Source organism: Oncorhynchus nerka, linkage group LG5 (genome assembly GCF_034236695.1).
Source record: "Oncorhynchus nerka isolate Pitt River linkage group LG5, Oner_Uvic_2.0, whole genome shotgun sequence".
Taxonomy (NCBI): Eukaryota; Metazoa; Chordata; class Actinopteri; order Salmoniformes; family Salmonidae; genus Oncorhynchus; species Oncorhynchus nerka.
The window spans coordinates 32,184,339-32,204,750 of record NC_088400.1 but is presented as its reverse complement, the minus strand read 5'-3'; the positions used below and the strand labels follow the sequence as shown (position 1 = coordinate 32,204,750).

Below are 20,412 nucleotides of genomic sequence, written 5' to 3'. Positions count from 1 at the left end.
GCGAATTCTGTCAGGGGGGAGATTTTCGGCACAACACCTGTATCACTCCAGAGCCAGGTGCAATGTCGCGGCTTCCCGGTTCACCCCCCGCCCCCAAGCTGGGCACCGGGACGAGAGCGAACCCGTGGAGGGAGATAGGAGATACCTCTGCGACTGTCGCCGGGCTCAGCGGCAGCTCAAGGTTCATTGCGGGATATTAGAAATGCACTTAGATCTGCGACCAAGGAGACAGCCACAACAAATGATGTAACCAGGAAGAGCAATCGAGCAGGGAGGTAGGAGCTATGCAAATTTGAGTGGAACGTTTACATGAAAAGAGAAAGACTCTGGACATTCATTTACAATGTAAATTCTTATGACATGGTGTCACTGAAGCATTCCCAATTTTAAGCGTAACAGAACGTATGAGGTTTGGTGCTTATCGATGCATGTAGGCTATGGCACATCAAACCACGAGAATATGTACAAATGTCATCAGCCAATTACTGTATTCTCTGAACCACAGGCATTTCGATGATCTACTGATGATGGCTGAAAGAGAAAGCTCGGGAAATGGTTTTGACTTCTTGTATCTGTTAGCCAATGAAATTAAGAAACACCGAATGAGTCAATGACAACGTCCAATCATAGGCGGAGTAGAAAGTGGGCGTTTATTATGTCTGTAGAGCTGAAGGAGTTCCCTCATCCATATAAGTAGAGTTTGATCACAGATGCGTTTGTGCAACTGGGTTGTCAAAAGTGACATGACGAGGCCCTGAACAACTTAAACTGGACATTTCTAACAGAGTCTTATCGACTCGACGAAACACCGATTGAGTCTTTGACTGCAAAGGTGAGAGAATAACGCTGACATTTTTGTTTTGGACATGCTGTACTCAGTGGTGTAAATAAAAAATAAGTAGTTTCTGGGGGTATCTGTACTTTACATTAATATTACAATGTTTGTGAAAATATTTACGTTTACTCCCCCTACATTCCTAAATAAAATAATGTATTTTTTTACATACATTTTCCCTGACACCCAAATGTACTCGTTACATTTGGAATGCTTAGCAGTACAGGAAAATTGTCCAATTCACTCACTTATCAAGAGAACATCCCTGGTCATCTACTGCCTCTAATCTGACTGACTCACTAACACAAATGCTTTGTTTGTAAATGATGTCCGAGTGTTGGTGTGCCACTGGCTATCTGTAAAAAAGTACATGTAAAACAATTGTGCCATCTGGTTTGCTTAATATAAGGAATGTGAATTATATATACTTTTACTTTTGACACTTAAGTATATTTAAAACCAAATATTTTTCCCCCACTGGTTGTACCATAGTCAGAACTGCCAGCTCGTGGTCATGTTTATGGTTCCTTTGTCGTTGACAGAAGAATAGATTTTAAAACGAGTGTCTGCATAAGGCGCTATAGATAAACACATTTGCTAAATGCATATTTGTATAATATATTATTGTGTTTTCCACTAGATTTTAAACTGGTCACCAACTTTTAATAATGCATTCTAAGACATTGATTCACCTGTGTCATTTGCTTATTAGCTATGTTATTAAATGACTTTCCTACTGGTGGACTCATTGGCTTGGGGGAGATCCCCAGCACTGCAGCAAAGCACGTCATGGTCACTCAAGCTCTTGCATGCCAACCAGCTTGTCACCTCCTGTTATTGTGCTAGCATCTTCATGCTGTCTGAAGTAGGAATGGTGTTTAGGCAATTTATTGGTTAGAGTTTGGCTGGGATAGCTGAACTTGGACCATATGGCAATTTGCGGGACAAGTAAGGCAGTGAAACTGACACAGAGCTATGTTTTGGGGTTGAGAGACATATCTTAGCACTCTGCCCTGAAGGGAAGCTATGGGCTCCCTTAGACAGTGAGAGTTAAATGATTGGAGCAGAAGAGCGGAGTGTGTCATGCAGCTGTTGTGTCACTGCACCAGGTGTCCTCCTCACATATACAATGCGGCCACTCTCTCTCTCCTCTCCCTTGGCCGCTCTGCTGCAGCTGTGTCAACAGACCCGCACTTCCAGATGGCACGCCCCTCGTGCATCGTTGTCCCTTCCTTGATTGATTACTGACAAGATTTTTGAATGATTCTGAAAAGCTCCATCTATAAAAGATGAAATCTCGCGTCTTGTGACGGCCGGCCGCCCAACAACCTGCCCGCTTGACCCTATCCCCTCCTCTCTTCTCCAGACCATTTCCGGAGACCTTCTCCCTTACCTCACCTCGCTCATCAACTCATCCCTGACCGCTGGCTACGTCCCTTCCGTCTTCAAGAGAGCGAGAGTTGCACCCCTTCTGAAAAAACCTACACTCGATCCCTCCGATGTCAACAACTACAGACCAGTATCCCTTCTTTCTTTTCTCTCCAAAACTCTTGAACGTGCCGTCCTTGGCCAGCTCTCCCGCTATCTCTCTCAGAATGACCTTCTTGATCCAAATCAGTCAGGTTTCAAGACTAGTCATTCAACTGAGACTGCTCTTCTCTGTATCACGGAGGCGCTCCGCTCCGCACTGCTAAAGCTAACTCTCTCTCCTCTGCTCTCATCCTTCTAGACCTATCGGCTGCCTTCGATACTGTGAACCATCAGATCCTCCTCTCCACCCTCTCCGAGTTGGGCATCTCCGGCGCGGCCCACGCTTGGATTGCGTCCTACCTGACAGGTCGCTCCTACCAGGTGGCATGGCGAGAATCCGTCTCCTCACCACGTGCTCTCACCACTGGTGTCCCCAGGGCTCTGTTCTAGGCCCTCTCCTATTCTCGCTATACACCAAGTCACTTGGCTCTGTCATAACCTCACATGGTCTCTCCTATCATTGCTATGCAGACGACACACAATTAATCTTCTCCTTTCCCCCTTCTGATGACCAGGTGGCGAATCGCATCTCTGCATGTCTGGCAGACATATCAGTGTGGATGACGGATCACCACCTCAAGCTGAACCTCGGCAAGACGGAGCTGCTCTTCCTCCCGGGGAAGGACTGCCCGTTCCATGATCTCGCCATCACGGTTGACAACTCCATTGTGTCCTCCTCCCAGAGCGCTAAGAACCTTGGCGTGATCCTGGACAACACCCTGTCGTTCTCAACTAACATCAAGGCGGTGGCCCGTTCCTGTAGGTTCATGCTCTACAACATCCGCAGAGTACGACCCTGCCTCACACAGGAAGCGGCGCAGGTCCTAATCCAGGCACTTGTCATCTCCCGTCTGGATTACTGCAACTCGCTGTTGGCTGGGCTCCCTGCCTGTGCCATTAAACCCCTATAACTCATCCAGAACGCCGCAGCCCGTCTGGTGTTCAACCTTCCCAAGTTCTCTCACGTCACCCCGCTCCTCCGCTCTCTCCACTGGCTTCCAGTTGAAGCTCGCATCCGCTACAAGACCATGGTGCTTGCCTACGGAGCTGTGAGGGGAACGGCACCTCAGTACCTCCAGGCTCTGATCAGGCCCTACACCCAAACAAGGGCACTGCGTTCATCCACCTCTGGCCTGCTCGCCTCCCTACCACTGAGGAAGTACAGTTCCCGCTCAGCCCAGTCAAAACTGTTCGCTGCTCTGGCCCCCCAATGGTGGAACAAACTCCCTCACGACGCCAGGACAGCGGAGTCAATCACCACCTTCCGGAGACACCTGAAACCCCACCTCTTTAAGGAATACCTAGGATAGGATAAAGTAATCCCTCTCACCCCCCCTTAAAAGATTTAGATGCACTACTGTTCCACTGGATGTCATAAGGTGAATGCACCAATTTGTAAGTCGCTCTGGATAAGAGCGTCTGCTAAATGACTTAAATGTAAATGTAAATGTAAAAGTTAAACGTTATTTACACCAGGCCGAGTTTAAACTATTTTATATCCTCTTCTGTCTTACAGACATGGAACCATCACCCCCCAGCACCCCAACCACCCTGAAACCTGGCCCCACCTCCCCTCACCCAGCTACCCCTAAATCTACCCAAGGCACTAGACCCACCTTGACCCTGCCTATATCCACCCCATCCGTCCCGACCTCTCCTGTCTCATCTTCCTCCTCTTCTCATCCTGGTCCCCCTCTCTCTCCTTCCTCGCCCTCCCTCTCCACCCCTCCTGCCTCCCCCCTGCGGCAGCCCATCAGGCCTGTCTCCCAGGCAGGACGATCCCAGCTCAATGCTACCAGCCGGTCAGCTGAGGAGAGGAGGGGGGCTGGTGCTGCTGGAGATACCCCGGTCAGCCCCCCTACTACCCCTCTACAACAGGCTTCAGTAGCTCAGCCAGGTGAGTACAGCCAAAGAGACACACACACACAACACAACTTATTACAACACAACTTATTACAACACAACTTATTACAACACAACTTATTACAACACAACTTATTACAACACATTACAACACATTACAACACAACTTATTACAACACATTACAACACAACTTATTACAGCACAACACAACACATTACAACACAACTAATTACAACACATTACAACACAACTTATTACAACACATTACAGCACAACTTATTACAACACATTACAACACAACTTATTACAACACATTACAACACAACTTATTACAACACATTACAACACAACTTATTACAACACATTACAACACAACACATTACAACACAACTTATTACAACACATTACAACACAACTTATTACAACACATTACAACACAACTTATTACAACACATTACAACACAACACATTACAACACAACTTATTACAACACAACTTATTACAACACATTACAACACAACTTATTACAACACATTACAACACAACTTATTACAACACAACTTATTACAACACATTACAAACAACTTATTACAACACAACAAATTACAACACAAATTACAACACAACACATTACACTGCAACTGTAAGGACCGACGACGGAAACGAGAAGCAGGTACGGCGAGTCAACATTTAATGAAGAACAGACATGAAACAAGACAGGCACAGCGTCAGCACACAGGCAAAACAACGACATTCGACAATCAATGCAGCAGCAGGGAACAGAGATGGGGAACTGACAAATATAGGGGAGGTAATAAACAGGTGATTGAGTCCAGGTGAGTCCAATAATACGCTGATGTGTATGACGGGAAAAGGCAGGTGTGCGTAATGATGGTGGCAGGCGTGCATAATGATGGTGACAGGAGTGCGTAATGCAGGGGAGCCTGGTGCCCTCGAGTGCCAGGCGGGAAGAGCTGGAGCAGGCGTGACAACAGCACAACACATCACTTTACAACACAACACATTACAACACAACACATTACAACACAACGCATTACAACACAAGACATTACAACACAAGACAACGCATTATAACACAACACAAATTACAACACAACACATTATAACACAACACAAATTACAACACAACACATTACAACACAACACATTACAATACAGCACATTACAACACAGCACATTACAACACAACACATTACAACACAACACATTACAACACAACACATTACAACACACCAAAGCTCAGACAACAATAATAACCATACCACGTAGTGCCCTCATACCACGTGTTGGTGTTGTGATAGTGCCAGGGGGTGAGGAGTAGCTGTTATTATTGAACTGTTATTTTAGGGTTGAGGCGTAGGGCTGGGCTAGGTCCACAATGCTGCCAGGAATCGATGGCATGGATGGGAAGGATGGATGTAGAAGCACATCACATGCGGACGGTTCCCTCTGCTCCTTAGTGACACAACACAGATTTACCACCTCTAGAAGCTGTATACAGTACAGCAAGACCTCACTTAGCCTACATAGTATAACAAGGGCTCTAAAACACATTTGACCAACCTTTGCCTGCTCATAGTTCTTTAAAATCACAATCATGCACATCAGATGATGTCATCAGTGATTACGGATGATGTCATCTGAAACATTTATCTTCTGCTGTCTCTTTGACTCCAAAACAGATGATGATGTTGCTGGAGATGATGAATTTGATGTTGAAAAGGATGGATGTTTCCTTCACAAATACACAAATGGTATTGGAGATAGGAAGAAGGACAGGTGTCAGTAACGGTTAGAGAGACTGTCTGTTGGGGGGGCTGGGGGGGGCGCTACTCAAGTGGGCTCTGTTCAGTGACAGTTGTTGTGAGCAGTTAGCATCTGTCTATGAAGAATGAATAACACTACTGCTCAAGACTGCTACTGTTCGTGTGAGTCATACTGTATGCATCTGTTGGTTCCTAGAATGCTATGCAACATCTGTTATTGTATGTATCAATGCTGCCGGTCACCATGTAATAACCTTGTGCCAATAACCATCATGATGAATAGATGGGTGTTGTGTCTCTGTGTAGAGGAGCCAGAGGAGGAGCTGAGTGTGGAGGAGCTGGAGGAGAGGGCCAAGTCTGGAGATGCCAAAGCCCAGAGTAGGGTGAGTATTACCCATAGCCCACCTCAGAGAGACCACCAGAGCAAACATGAATAGTCCTAACATATGAACTACAACGGGTCTTCATAAGGACCCATTGTCATTGTGGGCAGAACTGCAGATTAATTTAGTGTGATTAGAATTGTTTGCATCATCCCACATTTGGCAAGTTTCATTGAATGTGCACATATTGTAGGTGATATATATTGTGTCTGTGTGTAGATGGGCCGGTACTACTTGGCCCTAGCTGAGGAGAGCGATGAGGAGGTGAACAACTGTACAGCAGTGAGCTGGCTGGTGCAGGCCACCAAACAGGGCCGCAAGGACGCAGTCAAGATGCTACAGCGCTGCCTAGCAACCAGGAAAGGTGAGGGGGCGCGGCCTAAACCACTAACAGGAAGCATGGTAAGGTGTAGGGTGTAGTTACCCCTAGACTCTGATCTTAGATCAGTTCAGCATTTCCCCCTACTAATAGTTAAGGTTACAATTTGGGGGAGGGGAAGCTTATCCTAGATCTGTACCTAGGGGAAACTTCACCCTGGAACAGTATGGCGATCTAGAGCAATTCAAGATAATATTTTTGAATTGCATCTGAAAAAGTACAGTGTGCAATTAAATGGAGTATGCACTTAAGCGATAAGAACCTATCAAGAGTCAACTGTCATTGGGAATGTTGAACTGATTGTTTCAGTGCATAACGTTAATTTTGAGGCATTAAGGTTGAGTTTGTGGTTACCATTAGGCATCACATCAGAGAACTTTGAGGAGGTGAAGAAGCTGTGTACGGAGACCAGATTTGAGAGAGGAGTGAGGAAGGCTGCTCTGGTCATGTACTGGAAGCTCAACCCAGAGAAGAAGAGAAGGGTGGCAGTGTCTGAGATGCTCGAGAACGTGGAACATGTCAACACTGAGCCAGGTACTGTACTGAGCACTGACATGACATAAAGTACCAGTAAAAAGTTTGGACACACCCACTCATTCAAAGGTTTTTCTTTATTTTTACTATTTTCTACATTGTAGATAAATAATGAAGACATCAAAACTATGAAATAATCCACATGGAATCATGTAGTAAACAAAAAAATGTTTTATGTTTTAGATTCTTCAAAGTAGCCACTCTTTGCCTTGATGACAGCTTTGTACAATCTTGGCATTTTCTCAACCAGCTTCACCTGGAATGCTTTTCCAACAATCTTCAAGGAGTTTACACATATGCTGAGTACTTGTTGGCTGCTTTTCCTTCACTCTGCGATCCAACTCATCCCAAACCATCTTAATTGGGTTGAGGTCGGGTGATTGCGGAGGCCAGGTCATCTGATGCAGCACGATCACTTTCCTTCTTGGTCAAAAAGCCCTTACACAGCCTGGAGGTGTGTTTTGGGTCATTGTCCTGTTGAAAAACAAATGATAGTCCCACTAAGCCCAAACCAGATGGGATGGCGTATCGCTGGAGAATTCTGTGGTAGCTATGCTGGTTAAGTGTGCCTTGAATTCTAAATAAATCACAGACAGTGTCACCAGCAAAGCACCCCCCCACCTCCTCCTCCATGCTTCACGGTAGGAACCACACATGCGGAGATCATCCGTTCTCACAAAGACACAGCGGGTTGGAACAAAAAATCTCAAATTTGGATTAATCAGACCAAAGGACAGATTTACACCATTGCTCGTTTCTTGGCCCAAGCAATTCTCTTCTTCTCATTGGTGTCCTTTAGTAGTGGTTTCTTTACAGTAATTCGACCTTGAAGGCCTGATTCACACAGTCTCCTCTGAACAGTTGATGTTGAGATGTCTGTTACTTGAACTCTGCGAAGCATTTATTTGGGCTGCAATTTCTGAGGCTGGTAACTCTAATGAACTTATCCTCTGCAGCAGAGGTAACTGGAGCTGTGTTCGAATACTCATACTAACAGCACTAACTGTAGTATTTGTGATGTGAATTAGGAATATAGTATGCTTATTGGTCATAGTATGCATATAGTTAGTATGCGAAAAGCATCTGGATGTCGTACTAAACTCACTAAAATATGAAGTATACAGAGGACACTATTTCGTACTTTAGGGCCCATGACGCAATTTTTCAGGAAAAGGGCATGGTTTCACATCATTTTCAGATTTGAAGAAAATGGCGGAAAATATGCAGCCGAAGTACGAGGGAGCAAACGAATTAATTGCTTTAACTAATTATGACAAATGTTAAGAAAATGTTGAGGAATGAAATAAACGAAAGTGTAAGTTACCTTACACATTATGTTGGCTGACAATTTGAAAGCTACACTGTCCTTACGAACCACATAGCATATCATTACAGCAGTATGTACCGGTATGTTAGCTAGCTACCTAACGTTAGTTGGCTACTTATACATCAAACTTGCCAGTATATTAACTATAGGCTAACTAACTACCCAACGTTTGTTGACTTGATTATTCCCGTCATTCTTAGCTTAGCTGAATGGAAAAGTCGTTGTGCGTTCTCAATGGACATTCGTGTGGTTCCGTAAATTCGCTCCGGCAATCTACTCAGATTTCAGAGCACTCGTCTGAGTGTACCAGAGCTCAGAAAAGTGCATTTACAAGCGTTCAACACCCATTGAATGTGGCCGATGTCAGTAAACGTCTGGGAAAAAAGTGTAATTAAATTGTTGCCAGCAGCACAGTTAGTCACCAACACTCTAGATAACATGACAACTGCCTAACCATCTCTGCTAGGGCGAGTAAAATGGTCAGAGTGGTCTCATTTATGTCTGTAAGTAGCTAGCAAGCTAGCCAACGTTAGCTTGGGTGCTTGACTGCCGTTGTTAGGTCAGAATGCTCAAATCAACCCAACTCCTCGGCCCAAGCGCCCAGTGTGTGCTCTGAATTTACAAACGGACAATCTGACAGCGCTCTGAATTTATGAGCGCACTCTGGCACTCCAAATTGAATTTAAGAACACATCCGAAGTTGTAAAATGTAATTTGTTACGCTAACTAGCTAGCAAGAGGTTGCATAGCAACAGCATCAACTTCCAGTAGACAGGTGACGAGCTAGTACGCTCAACTGAAAGGATACCATTCGTTTACAGTATACTAAAATGAACTAATAGTATGTAGTATATACTCATTAAGTATGTAGTATACAATATGTTAGTATCGGTATTCCAAACACAGCTTGGGTCCTCCTTTCCCCGTGGTGGTCCTCATGATAGCCAGTTTCATCATAGGGCTTGATGGTTTTTGCGACTGCACTTGAAGAAACTTTCAAAGTTCTTGACATTTTCCGGATTGACTGACCTTCATGTAATGATGGACTGTTTCTCTTTGCTTATTGGAGCTGTTCTTGCCATAATATGGACTTGATCTTTTACCAAATACGGCTATCTTCTGTATACTACCCCTACCTCGTCACAACACAACTGATTGGCTCAAATCCATTAAGAAGGAAAGACATTCCACAAATTAACTTTTAACAAGACACACCTGTTAATTGAAATGCATTCCAGGTGACTACTAACGAAAAACCCTGGAATGAGTAGGTGTGTCCAGACTTTTGACTGGTACTGTATATGGACACAAATATACACTCAATCACTTCAACTTCATAATTGTTCTGTTTTGATTGAGCTTGGCATTAGACTGCTGCATCTAATAAGAACTATATTTCGCTTTGATAACCAACTATAATCTCAGCGTCGGTTCAAACAATAAACCAAACAACATTGTATCGTTATTAGAATCCCCCCCAAAAAGGTACTTTGTTTGGAAGTAACAAGTACATGATTCTAGGCAATTTTTGTTACTGTAAAAACAGCTGTAGCCATGTGCTTTTTGTTTACATTCTATTTTTGCTGATATGAGAGTGAATACATTCAAGCAGCATATCAAACTGGGATAATGTTGTAGGTTACACTGGCAAGTACAATAATATTATATTTACCAGAGCATATTATTTCATTATAAATCTGATTATTTCACATGGAGATGTGGGAATCTAAAAGGCTAGCTAGCTTATTGGCTATGTTAGCCAGCTAACTAGCAAGGGGAGACAACCAAAACGGGATTTTTCTTTACTTTCAACTCAAATGAGAAGACAACAAGAGAATCTCTGCTATTGCCCCTTTGTGGATGTTGCTATTTGGGAGTCTAAGACGGCGAGGCATCATGTTACCAAACGGTGCACAACTTTGTGTTTCTCTGTAATTCCTCCATCCCAAGATGACGCTGCCACCCAGGGCCCCATATCCAGCTCCATGCAGAAACAGAGGAGAGTTCTGGAGAGCCTCATCACCAGCAAAGGTTGGTGTGTGTTTATGTGTTATAGAATCAAATGGAAAGGTAATGTAATAGTGAGTAAGGACTACCTCTCTCTGTGTGTGTCTCTGCAGCCAGTTGCTATGACGTGGGTCTGGATGACTTTGTAGAGACCACTAAGAAGTACGCTCAGGGCATCCCCCCCTCTCCCACTATGGCTGGGGACGGCGGTGACGATGACGATGATGAAGCTGTGAAGAACCCAGACGACTTGCCCCTTCACAAGAAGGTCTGAACCTTTTTATCTCTCTGGGAATGCATGTGTTCATAACATCTTCACACACAGATATAATTATCTTGCTCATCTATTTACCCTCTCTGTCTCTCTGTCTCGCTCTCTGTCTCTCTGTCTCGCTCTCTGTCACTCCCTCTCCATTTCCCTTTCTCTCCCCACTGCCTCTCCCCTAGGTGTTGAAGTTCCCCCTACACGCCCTGTTGGAGATCAAGGAGCACCTGATTAACTGGGCGTCCCGGGCGGGCATGCAGTGGCTCAGTGCCCTCATCCCCACGCACCACATCAATGCTCTCATCTTCTTCTTCATCATCAGCAACCTCACCATCGACTTCTTCATCTTTCTCATCCCCCTGCTCATCTTCTACCTGTCCTTGTTCTCCATGGTCATCTGCACACTGCGCGTCTTCCAGGTGGGATACCCTTCACACGGCTCTGGCCTTAGAGCAGAGGAACTGAAAGAGGATAACCTGTAACAAACTAGCAAGTACTCTCATTTAGGGAGTACTTGACCTTTGGTGTTTTCTTGGAAAACAGAATGAAAATGGTTATAGTATGTAACTGTTATCCCATGACAGTATGTAAAAAGTTATTCCATGACAGCTATAGGATGTGTGTGTTCAGTGTGTAAAGAGCTGTTGGTGTTGTTCTTGTTCTGTAAAGAGCTGTTGGTGTTGTTCTTGTTCTGTAAAGAGCTGTTGGTGTTGTTCTTGTTCTGTAAAGAGCTGTTGGTGTTGTTCTTGTTCTGTAGAGAGCTGTTGGTGTTGCTCTTGTTCTGTAAATAGCTGTTGGTGTTGTTCTTGTTCTGTAAAGAGCTGTTGGTGTTGTTCTTGTTCTGTAAAGAGCTGTTGGTGTTGTTCTTGTTCTGTAGAGAGCTGTTGGTGTTGTTCTTGTTCTGTAAAGAACTGTTGGTGTTGTTCTTGTTCTGTAAAGAGCCATTGGTGTTGTTCTTGTTCTGTAGAGAGCTGTTGGTGTTGTTCTTGTTCTTGTTCTGTAAAGAGCTGTCGGTGTTGTTCTTGATCTGTAAAGAGCTGTCGGTGTTGTTCTTGATCTGTAAAGAGCTGTCGGTGTTGTTCTTGTTCTGTAAAGAGCTGTTGGTGTTGTTCTTGTTCTGTAAAGAGCTGTCGGTGTTGTTCTTGATCTGTAAAGAGCTGTCGGTGTTGTTCTTGTTCTGTAAAGAGCTGTCGGTGTTGTTCTTGTTCTGTAAAGAACTGTTGGTGTTGTTCTTGTTCTTGTTCTGTAAAGAGCTGTTGGTGTTGTTCTTGATCTGTAAAGAGCTGTCGGTGTTGTTCTTGTTCTGTAAAGAGCTGTCGGTGTTGTTCTTGTTCTGTAAAGAGCTGTTGGTGTTGTTCTTGTTCTGTAAAGAGCTGTTGGTGTTGTTCTTGTTCTGTAAAGAGCTGTCGGTGTTGTTCTTGATCTGTAAAGAGCTGTTGGTGTTGTTCTTGTTCTGTAAAGAGCTGTCGGTGTTGTTCTTGTTCTGTAAAGAGCTGTTGGTGTTGTTCTTGTTCTGTAAAGAGCTGTCGGTGTTGTTCTTGTTCTGTAAAGAGCTGTCGGTGTTGTTCTTGTTCTGTAAAGAGCTGTCGGTGTTGTTCTTGTTCTGTAAAGAGCTGTTGGTGTTGTTCTGTAAAGAGCTGTCGGTGTTGTTCTTGTTCTGTAAAGAGCTGTTGGTGTTGTTCTTGTTCTGTAAAGAGCTGTCGGTGTTGTTCTTGTTCTGTAAAGAGCTGTCGGTGTTGTTCTTGTTCTGTAAAGAGCTGTCGGTGTTGTTCTTGATCTGTAAAGAGCTGTCGGTGTTGTTCTTGTTCTGTAGAGAGCTGTTGGTGTTGTTCTTGTTCTGTAAAGAGCTGTTGGTGTTGTTCTTGTTCTGTAAAGAGTTGTTGGTGTTGTTCTTGTTCTGTAAAGAGCTGTTGGTGTTGTTCTTCCAGAACTCAATGATGACTTACAGGTATTTTTAAAAGTAGTAGTGGTAGTGGGTTGCTAGGTAACGATGTAAACGATGCCACTTTATATGAACGTGGCCATGTGTATGTTGTCATGGGCAGGAGAGGCTCTAACAATGGGAATTCCAAACCACCCATTGTATAATGAGTGTTCAGTGTGTAAAGAGCTGTTGGTGTTGTTCTTCCAGAACTCCAAGGCGTGGGAGAACTTCCGGGCCCTTACAGAACTGCTGTTACGTTTTGAGCCCGGCCTGGACCTAGAGCAAGCTGAGACTAACTTCGGCTGGACCCACCTGGAGCCCTACCTCTACTTCCTGCTGTCAGTGGTCTTCGTGGTCTTCTCCTTCCCCGTGGCTGACAAGACCTGGATCCCCTGCTCCGAGCTGGCCACCGTGGCCCTGTTCTTCACCGTCACCTCCTTCCTCAGCCTCCAAGCCTCCGCTGAGCTCTTCGCCCGCCGCGCCCTGCTCACAGAGGTCTTATCGGGGGTCTGTGCCCTTACACAACTATTACCTGATAGTGTCTGGTTCCTGCGGGTGTTAGGCACAACGTTTGTGACGGTGCCGCTAGGGGAGATGGTGGCGCTGAACGTGGGCGTGCCGTGTCTTCTCTACGGGCACCTGATCTACCTGCTGTTCCGCATGGCCCAGCGGAGGGGCTTCAGGGGCACCTACCTTTGCCTCGTACCCTACATGGTCTGCTTCGTCTGGTGTGAGCTCTGCCTGGCCCTGCTCCACTCCTCCTCCACCATCGGTCTGATTCGGACCTGTGCGGGCTACCTCCTCTTCCTGTTCGCACTGCCTGTTCTCACCTTGGGCTTGGCGGCCATGTTGCTCTTCAAGGTCCTCCAGTGGTTCATGGCTCTGGAGATCACCAAAATGCTGGTGACTCTGACTGTTTGCGCGGTCCCGTTTGTGTTGCGGATGTGGATGCGGTTCAGCCTAAACCCGCTGGTGGTGGCGCGGTTCCTGTCACGGAGCAGCGTGGTGAAGCTCATCCTGGTGTGGCTAAGTGCTTTGATGATGTTCTGCTGGATGTATGTCTACCGCTCAGAAGGCATGAAGGTAATCACAAGAAGTAGTTTACTACATTATGCTACATTATGCCCAAAGCGCTAATTAAAACAAAATACAGGTTCTAGCATATTTACATAGTAAAGAACAACAGAATGACAGAAGCAGATCTAATTGCTGGCAGCAGAGTATTATTTACAGCAGAGTGCTATTTACAGCAGAGTATTATTTACAGCAGAGTGATAGTATTATTTACAGCAGAGTATTATTTACAGCAGAGTGCTATTTACAGCAGAGTGCTATTTACAGCAGAGTATTATTTACAGCAGAGTGCTATTTACAGCAGAGTATTATTTACAGCAGAGTGCTATTTACAGCAGAGTATTATTTACAGCAGAGTATTATTTACAGCAGAGTATTATTCACAGCAGAGTATTATTTACAGCAGAGTGCTATTTACAGCAGAGTGCTATTTACAGCAGAGTATTATTTACAGCAGAGTATTATTTACAGCAGAGTGCTATTTACAGTAGAGTGCTATTTACAGCAGAGTATTATTTACAGCAGAGTATTATTTACAGCAGAGTATTATTTACAGCAGAGTATTATTCACAGCAGAGTGCTATTTACAGCAGAGTATTATTTACAGCAGAGTGCTTTTTACAGCAGAGTATTATTTACAGCAGAGTGCTATTTACAGAAGAGTATTATTTACAGCAGAGTGCTATTTACAGCAGAGTGCTATTTACTGCAGAGTATTATTTACAGCAGAGTTCTATTTACAGCAGAGTGCTATTTACAGCAGAGTATTATTTACAGCAGAGTGATAGTATTATTTACAGCAGAGTATTATTCACAGCAGAGTGCTATTTGCAGAAGAGTATTATTTACAGCAGAGTGCTATTTACAGCAGAGTGCTATTTACAGCAGAGTATTATTTACAGCAGAGTTCTATTTACAGCAGAGTGCTATTTACAGCAGAGTATTATTTACAGCAGAGTGATAGTATTATTTACAGCAGAGTATTATTTACAGCAGAGTGCTATTTACAGCAGAGTATTATTTACAGCAGAGTATTATTTACAACAGAGTATTATTTACAGCAGAGTGATAGTATTATTTACAGCAGAGTATTATTTACAGCAGAGTGCTATTTACAGCAGAGTGCTATTTACAGCAGAGTGCTATTTACAGCAGAGTGCTATTTACAGCAGAGTATTATTTACAGCAGAGTGATAGTATTATTTACAGCAGAGTATTATTTACAGCAGAGTGCTATTTACAGCAGAGTATTATTTACAGCAGAGTGCTATTTACAGCAGAGTGCTATTTACAGTAGAGTGCTATTTACAGCAGAGTATTATTTACAGCAGAGTGATAGTATTATTTACAGCAGAGTATTATTTACAGCAGAGTATTATTCACAGCAGAGTATTATTTACAGCAGAGTGCTATTTACAGCAGAGTGCTATTTACAGCAGAGTGCTATTTACAGCAGAGTATTATTTACAGCAGAGTGATAGTATTATTTACAGCAGAGTATTATTCACAGCAGAGTGCTATTTGCAGAAGAGTATTATTTACAGCAGAGTGCTATTTACAGCAGAGTGCTATTTACAGCAGAGTATTATTTACAGCAGAGTTCTATTTACAGCAGAGTGCTATTTACAGCAGAGTATTATTTACAGCAGAGTGATAGTATTATTTACAGCAGAGTATTATTTACAGCAGAGTGCTATTTACAGCAGAGTATTATTTACAGCAGAGTATTATTTACAACAGAGTATTATTTACAGCAGAGTGATAGTATTATTTACAGCAGAGTATTATTTACAGCAGAGTGCTATTTACAGCAGAGTGCTATTTACAGCAGAGTGCTATTTACAGCAGAGTGCTATTTACAGCAGAGTATTATTTACAGCAGAGTGATAGTATTATTTACAGCAGAGTATTATTTACAGCAGAGTGCTATTTACAGCAGAGTATTATTTACAGCAGAGTGCTATTTACAGCAGAGTGCTATTTACAGTAGAGTGCTATTTACAGCAGAGTATTATTTACAGCAGAGTGATAGTATTATTTACAGCAGAGTATTATTTACAGCAGAGTATTATTCACAGCAGAGTATTATTTACAGCAGAGTGCTATTTACAGCAGAGTGCTATTTACAGCAGAGTGCTATTTACAGCAGAGTATTATTTACAGCAGAGTGATAGTATTATTTACAGCAGAGTATTATTTACAGCAGAGTATTATTTACAGCAGAGTGCTATTTACAGCAGAGTATTATTTACAGCAGAGTATTATTTACAGCAGAGTATTATTTACAGCAGAGTATTATTTACAACAGAGTATTATTTACAGCAGAGTATTATTTACAACAGAGTGCTATTTACATCAGAGTGCTATTTACATCAGAGTGCTATTTACATCAGAGTGCTATTTACAACAGAGTGCTATTTACATCAGAGTGCTATTTACAACAGAGTGCTATTTACAGCAGAGTGCTATTTACAGCAGAGTGCTATTTACAGCAGAGTGCTATTTACAACAGAGTGCTATTTACATCAGAGTGCTATTTACAGCAGAGTATTATTTACAGCAGAGTGATAGTATTATTTACAACAGAGTGCTATTTACATCAGAGTGCTATTTACATCAGAGTGCTATTTACAGCAGAGTGATAGTATTATTTACAACAGAGTGCTATTTACAGCAGAGTGCTATTTACATCAGAGTGCTATTTACAGCAGAGTGATAGTATTATTTACATCAGAGTGCTATTTACAGCAGAGTGCTATTTACAGCAGAGTGCTATTTACAGCAGAGTGCTATTTACAGCAGAGTATTATTTACAGCAGAGTGATAGTATTATTTACAGCAGAGTATTATTTACAGCAGAGTGCTATTTACATCAGAGTGCTATTTACATCAGAGTGCTATTTACATCAGAGTGCTATTTACAACAGAGTACTATTTACAACAGAGTGCTATTTACATCAGAGTGATATTTACAGTGCTCAAATGTAACAACATAAAGAATACAGTAAGTGTATGAAAAGCATTAAATGGAATACATTAACAATCTCAAAATAAAGTTGAACCAAATGTGAATGTGTGTTGAACAGGTGTATAACTCCACCCTGACGTGGCCGGAGTACAGTAACCTGTGTGGGCCCAAGGCCTGGAAGGAATACAACATGGCCCAAACCCAGATCCTGTGTTCTCACCTGGAGGGCCACCGGGTCACCTGGACAGGACGCTTCAAATACGCCCGCATTACCGACATGGAGAACGGAGCCCAGTCCATCATCGGCCTACTTCCTGTGTCCGTAGGGAACTGGATGAGATGTCTCTATGGTGAGGCCTATCCCCTCTGTGAAAACACCACCGACCCCACTGCCCCTCACCAGGCCCTTCCCACACCTCTTCCAGAAGACCCCTTATGCAAACTGAAAAAGCTGGCCAAGCACGAGTGCCACGTGAAGCACTTCGACCGCCACAAGTTCGAGGTGACCTTGGGCATGCCCCTGGAGAGGAAGAGTAAGAACGGGACCATCATAGAGGACGAAGACGCCACCAAGGACATCGTCCTGAAGGCCAGTAGTGAGTTTGGCCCAGTGCTGCTGCACCTGAGCGCTGGCAGCTTGGTAGAGTTCAGTACGGTTCTAGAAGGACGCTTGGGCTCCAAGTGGCCTGTGTTTGAGCTGAAGGCCATCCACTGTCTGATGTGTGCGGACGCCCGAGTGCCCAGCGGCAGGCAGTATAAGATAGAACACGACTGGAGGCACACGGCCCAGGAGGCACTGCAGTTTGCCTTTGACTTCTTCTTCAACCCCTTCCTCACCGCACGGCTGAAGCAGGACACTGAGACACAGACCACACAGGGCAGAGGAGGAATAGACCAAGGCTAGTGGTGGATAAATGCAGAGGACTGTACACTATGTGGAGTGTATAAGTGTACACTATGTGGAGTGTGTAAGTGTACACTGAGAGAACTCATTTCAGTATGGATTGTAAGTAATGCATCATGTCGACCACTATCAGGAGTGTCTGAGTGTACACTATGTGGAGTGTACACTGGGAATATACACACAATCACATAAAGGTTTGTCAGTAAGACTATGCTGGAGTTCCAGTACCGCGGTTCAACTGCTTCTAGTGGTGTGTGTGTGCGTGTGTGCGTGTGTGTGTCTGCTCTATGAGCCCCTACTGTAGACTAGTAAAACCAGCTTAGAATCATAGTTGAATTGTGCATATGGCTAAACTATGGGTGTGTGTTTGTAGTGTGTGAGTGTTTTCATAGCTGGTGAGTCATAGTGGGATAGGATAATATCACATAACATAACGAAACCACTGGATTACAAAGGAAGGAGACAATTTACACTAACTTTACACTTTCATACACCTCAAACACAATCACTTCCACATAAATACACACACAACCTCAACCTCCTCATTCATAGCCAGTGTTTTCAGTCTGTCAACGTTTGAGAAAGTGTGTGGGACAATGCCGATCAACATTGTGGCCAATAAGCTTATTGACTTGCTCTTGACATGCAGTCAAAATGTTTAATTCTGCATGCCATGCATCCACATAGGCCTGCTGTTTGTATCCATGACACTAAGGGCTAAATTCTATCATATTCGCACTAGCCGACACCCGCATAGCTGTGTTAGAGCTGTCAAATCCACAAGCGGCTCCTGGTATTATACCTAGCAGACATTGCCATTGGCTGTATGGAGTCGCATTAAGAGAAATCCCATGCAGCTTTGTTTTACAAGTTAGAACACTGGAATATGAGATGTAATCCACACCTCAATTAGGCTGATAGAAATCCTCATTATTTAGTTGATTGATTTTTCAATTTGAGCGTAATTATTTCTATATGGCCTTCACGTTCTCATTCTGAACTTCTAACGTGAGTGGGACGGATGTGACGGGTGTGACTGGTGGGACGGGTGTGACGGGTGGGAAGGGTGGGACGGGTGTGGCAGGTGGGAAGGGTGTGACGGGTGTGACGGGTGGGAAGGGTGTGACGGGTGGGAAGGGTGGGACGGGTGGGAAGGGTGTGATGGGTGGGACGGGTGGGAAGGGTGGGATGGGTGGGAAGGGTGGGATGGGTGTGGCTTCGTGACAATGATGAAGAGCAGCCGCTCACTGATTTGACAGCTCCAACGCAGTTCCACCTCCGACACTGCCAAAACATCCGCTGGTTAACGATCTGATTGAATCTAGGCCTTACTGTACATTTTTTTGTCTGTTGTTTGACTTAGTCTACATATGAAGTAAAAGTAGGACTTTTTAACTACATTTAAAATACTCAGTAGTGTTTGTGTTTTACGTATGAATTGTGTTTTCAAAATGAACTGCCTTTTTTTAACAGTTTGAGGCCTTAATTCAATTTCATTTTAGGTACTTGTAACGTATTGTACAGTTCTTGAATAGTTTTTCATTATAAGATCATGATGGAGAAACAAATGGACTTAAACTGTTCCAGTTGTCTCCTTAAATATTGAGCTTTAATCATTGTCATGTTGATACCCTTCTTGTTGTGAATATTAAGTACCCTGTCTATTCAAATCACATTGGTAAATAGTTCTGATGCCACATTAACCTAGCAGCGTATAGGCTACTGAAATTCTGTCAGCGTTTCTCTTTACAGAGAATGACATATTCAACCTCCGATAGTTGACCTGTATCAAAGTGCACTTGTGTCCAAATAGATTTTTGCCCTGTTCTGTTCTGATCTGATCCCACAGTTCCAGTCTGCAGCAGGCCTCTAATGATGAGGTCACTGTCACCGGATGTGATGTCACTATTGTAACCCTCTACTCTACCGTGACCAATAAACCAATCATGGAAATGTAAACCTCTCCTTCCTGAAGGGTTATTGCAATCACACATACAAAGTTCGGATTTGGCTTCATTGTTGTAACGACAGTGTATTACCACTAGGTGGTGGTCAAGACTACAACACAGAGACTCATACACCTCGGGACTGTTTCAGTGATCGAGTTCAAATACACTGCTCAAATAAAGCGAACACTAAAATAACACATGCTAGATCTGAATGAATGAAATATTCTTATTAAATACTTTTTTCTTTACATAGTTGAATGTGCTGACAACAAAATCATACAAAAATGATCAATGGAAATGAAATGTATCAACCCATGGAGTTCTGGATTTGGAGTGACACTCAAAATTAAAGTGGAAAACCACACAACAGGCTGATCCAACTTTGATGTAATGTCCTTAAAACAAGTCAAAATGAGGCTCAGTAGTGTGTGTGGCCTCCACGTGCCTGTATGACCTCCCTACAATGCCTGGGCATGTTCCTGGTGAGGTGGTGCAACATGGCATTGGTGGATGGAGCGAGACATGATGTCCCAGATGTGCTCAATTGGATTCAGGTCTGGGGAACGGGCGGGCCAGTCCATAGCATCAATGCCTTCCTCTTGCAGGTACTGCTGACACACTCCAGCCACATGAGGTCTAGCATTGTCTTGCATTAGGAGGAACCCAGGGCCAACCACACCAG

General features: G+C 43.7%; 1 protein-coding gene across 1 annotated transcript; it reads left to right on the top strand.

The window, feature by feature from the left end:
• The first annotated feature begins 711 nt into the window (after nucleotides 1–711).
• LOC115122863 (wolframin) lies at nucleotides 712–18,824 on the top strand. The gene is made up of 10 exons (XM_065018536.1): nucleotides 712–832; nucleotides 3,882–4,262; nucleotides 6,323–6,399; nucleotides 6,619–6,763; nucleotides 7,139–7,312; nucleotides 10,590–10,670; nucleotides 10,760–10,914; nucleotides 11,094–11,330; nucleotides 13,043–13,918; nucleotides 16,996–18,824. The coding sequence occupies exons 2-10, from the start codon at nucleotides 3,884–3,886 to the stop codon at nucleotides 17,779–17,781; spliced, it is 2,910 nt and encodes a 969-aa protein (XP_064874608.1). The 5' UTR covers nucleotides 712–832; nucleotides 3,882–3,883; the 3' UTR covers nucleotides 17,782–18,824.
• The last annotated feature ends 1,588 nt before the right edge of the window (nucleotides 18,825–20,412 follow it).

Bases quoted from the DNA above. Each gene is read 5' to 3' on its own strand.
- LOC115122863 (XM_065018536.1), top strand. From the start codon at position 3,884: ATGGAACCATCACCCCCCAGCACCCCAACCACCCTGAAACCTGGCCCC. The intron at 6,400-6,618 runs GTGAGTATTACC...GTCTGTGTGTAG, and splicing joins ATGCCAAAGCCCAGAGTAGG to ATGGGCCGGTACTACTTGGC. The intron at 6,764-7,138 runs GTGAGGGGGCGC...GGTTACCATTAG, and splicing joins CTGCCTAGCAACCAGGAAAG to GCATCACATCAGAGAACTTT.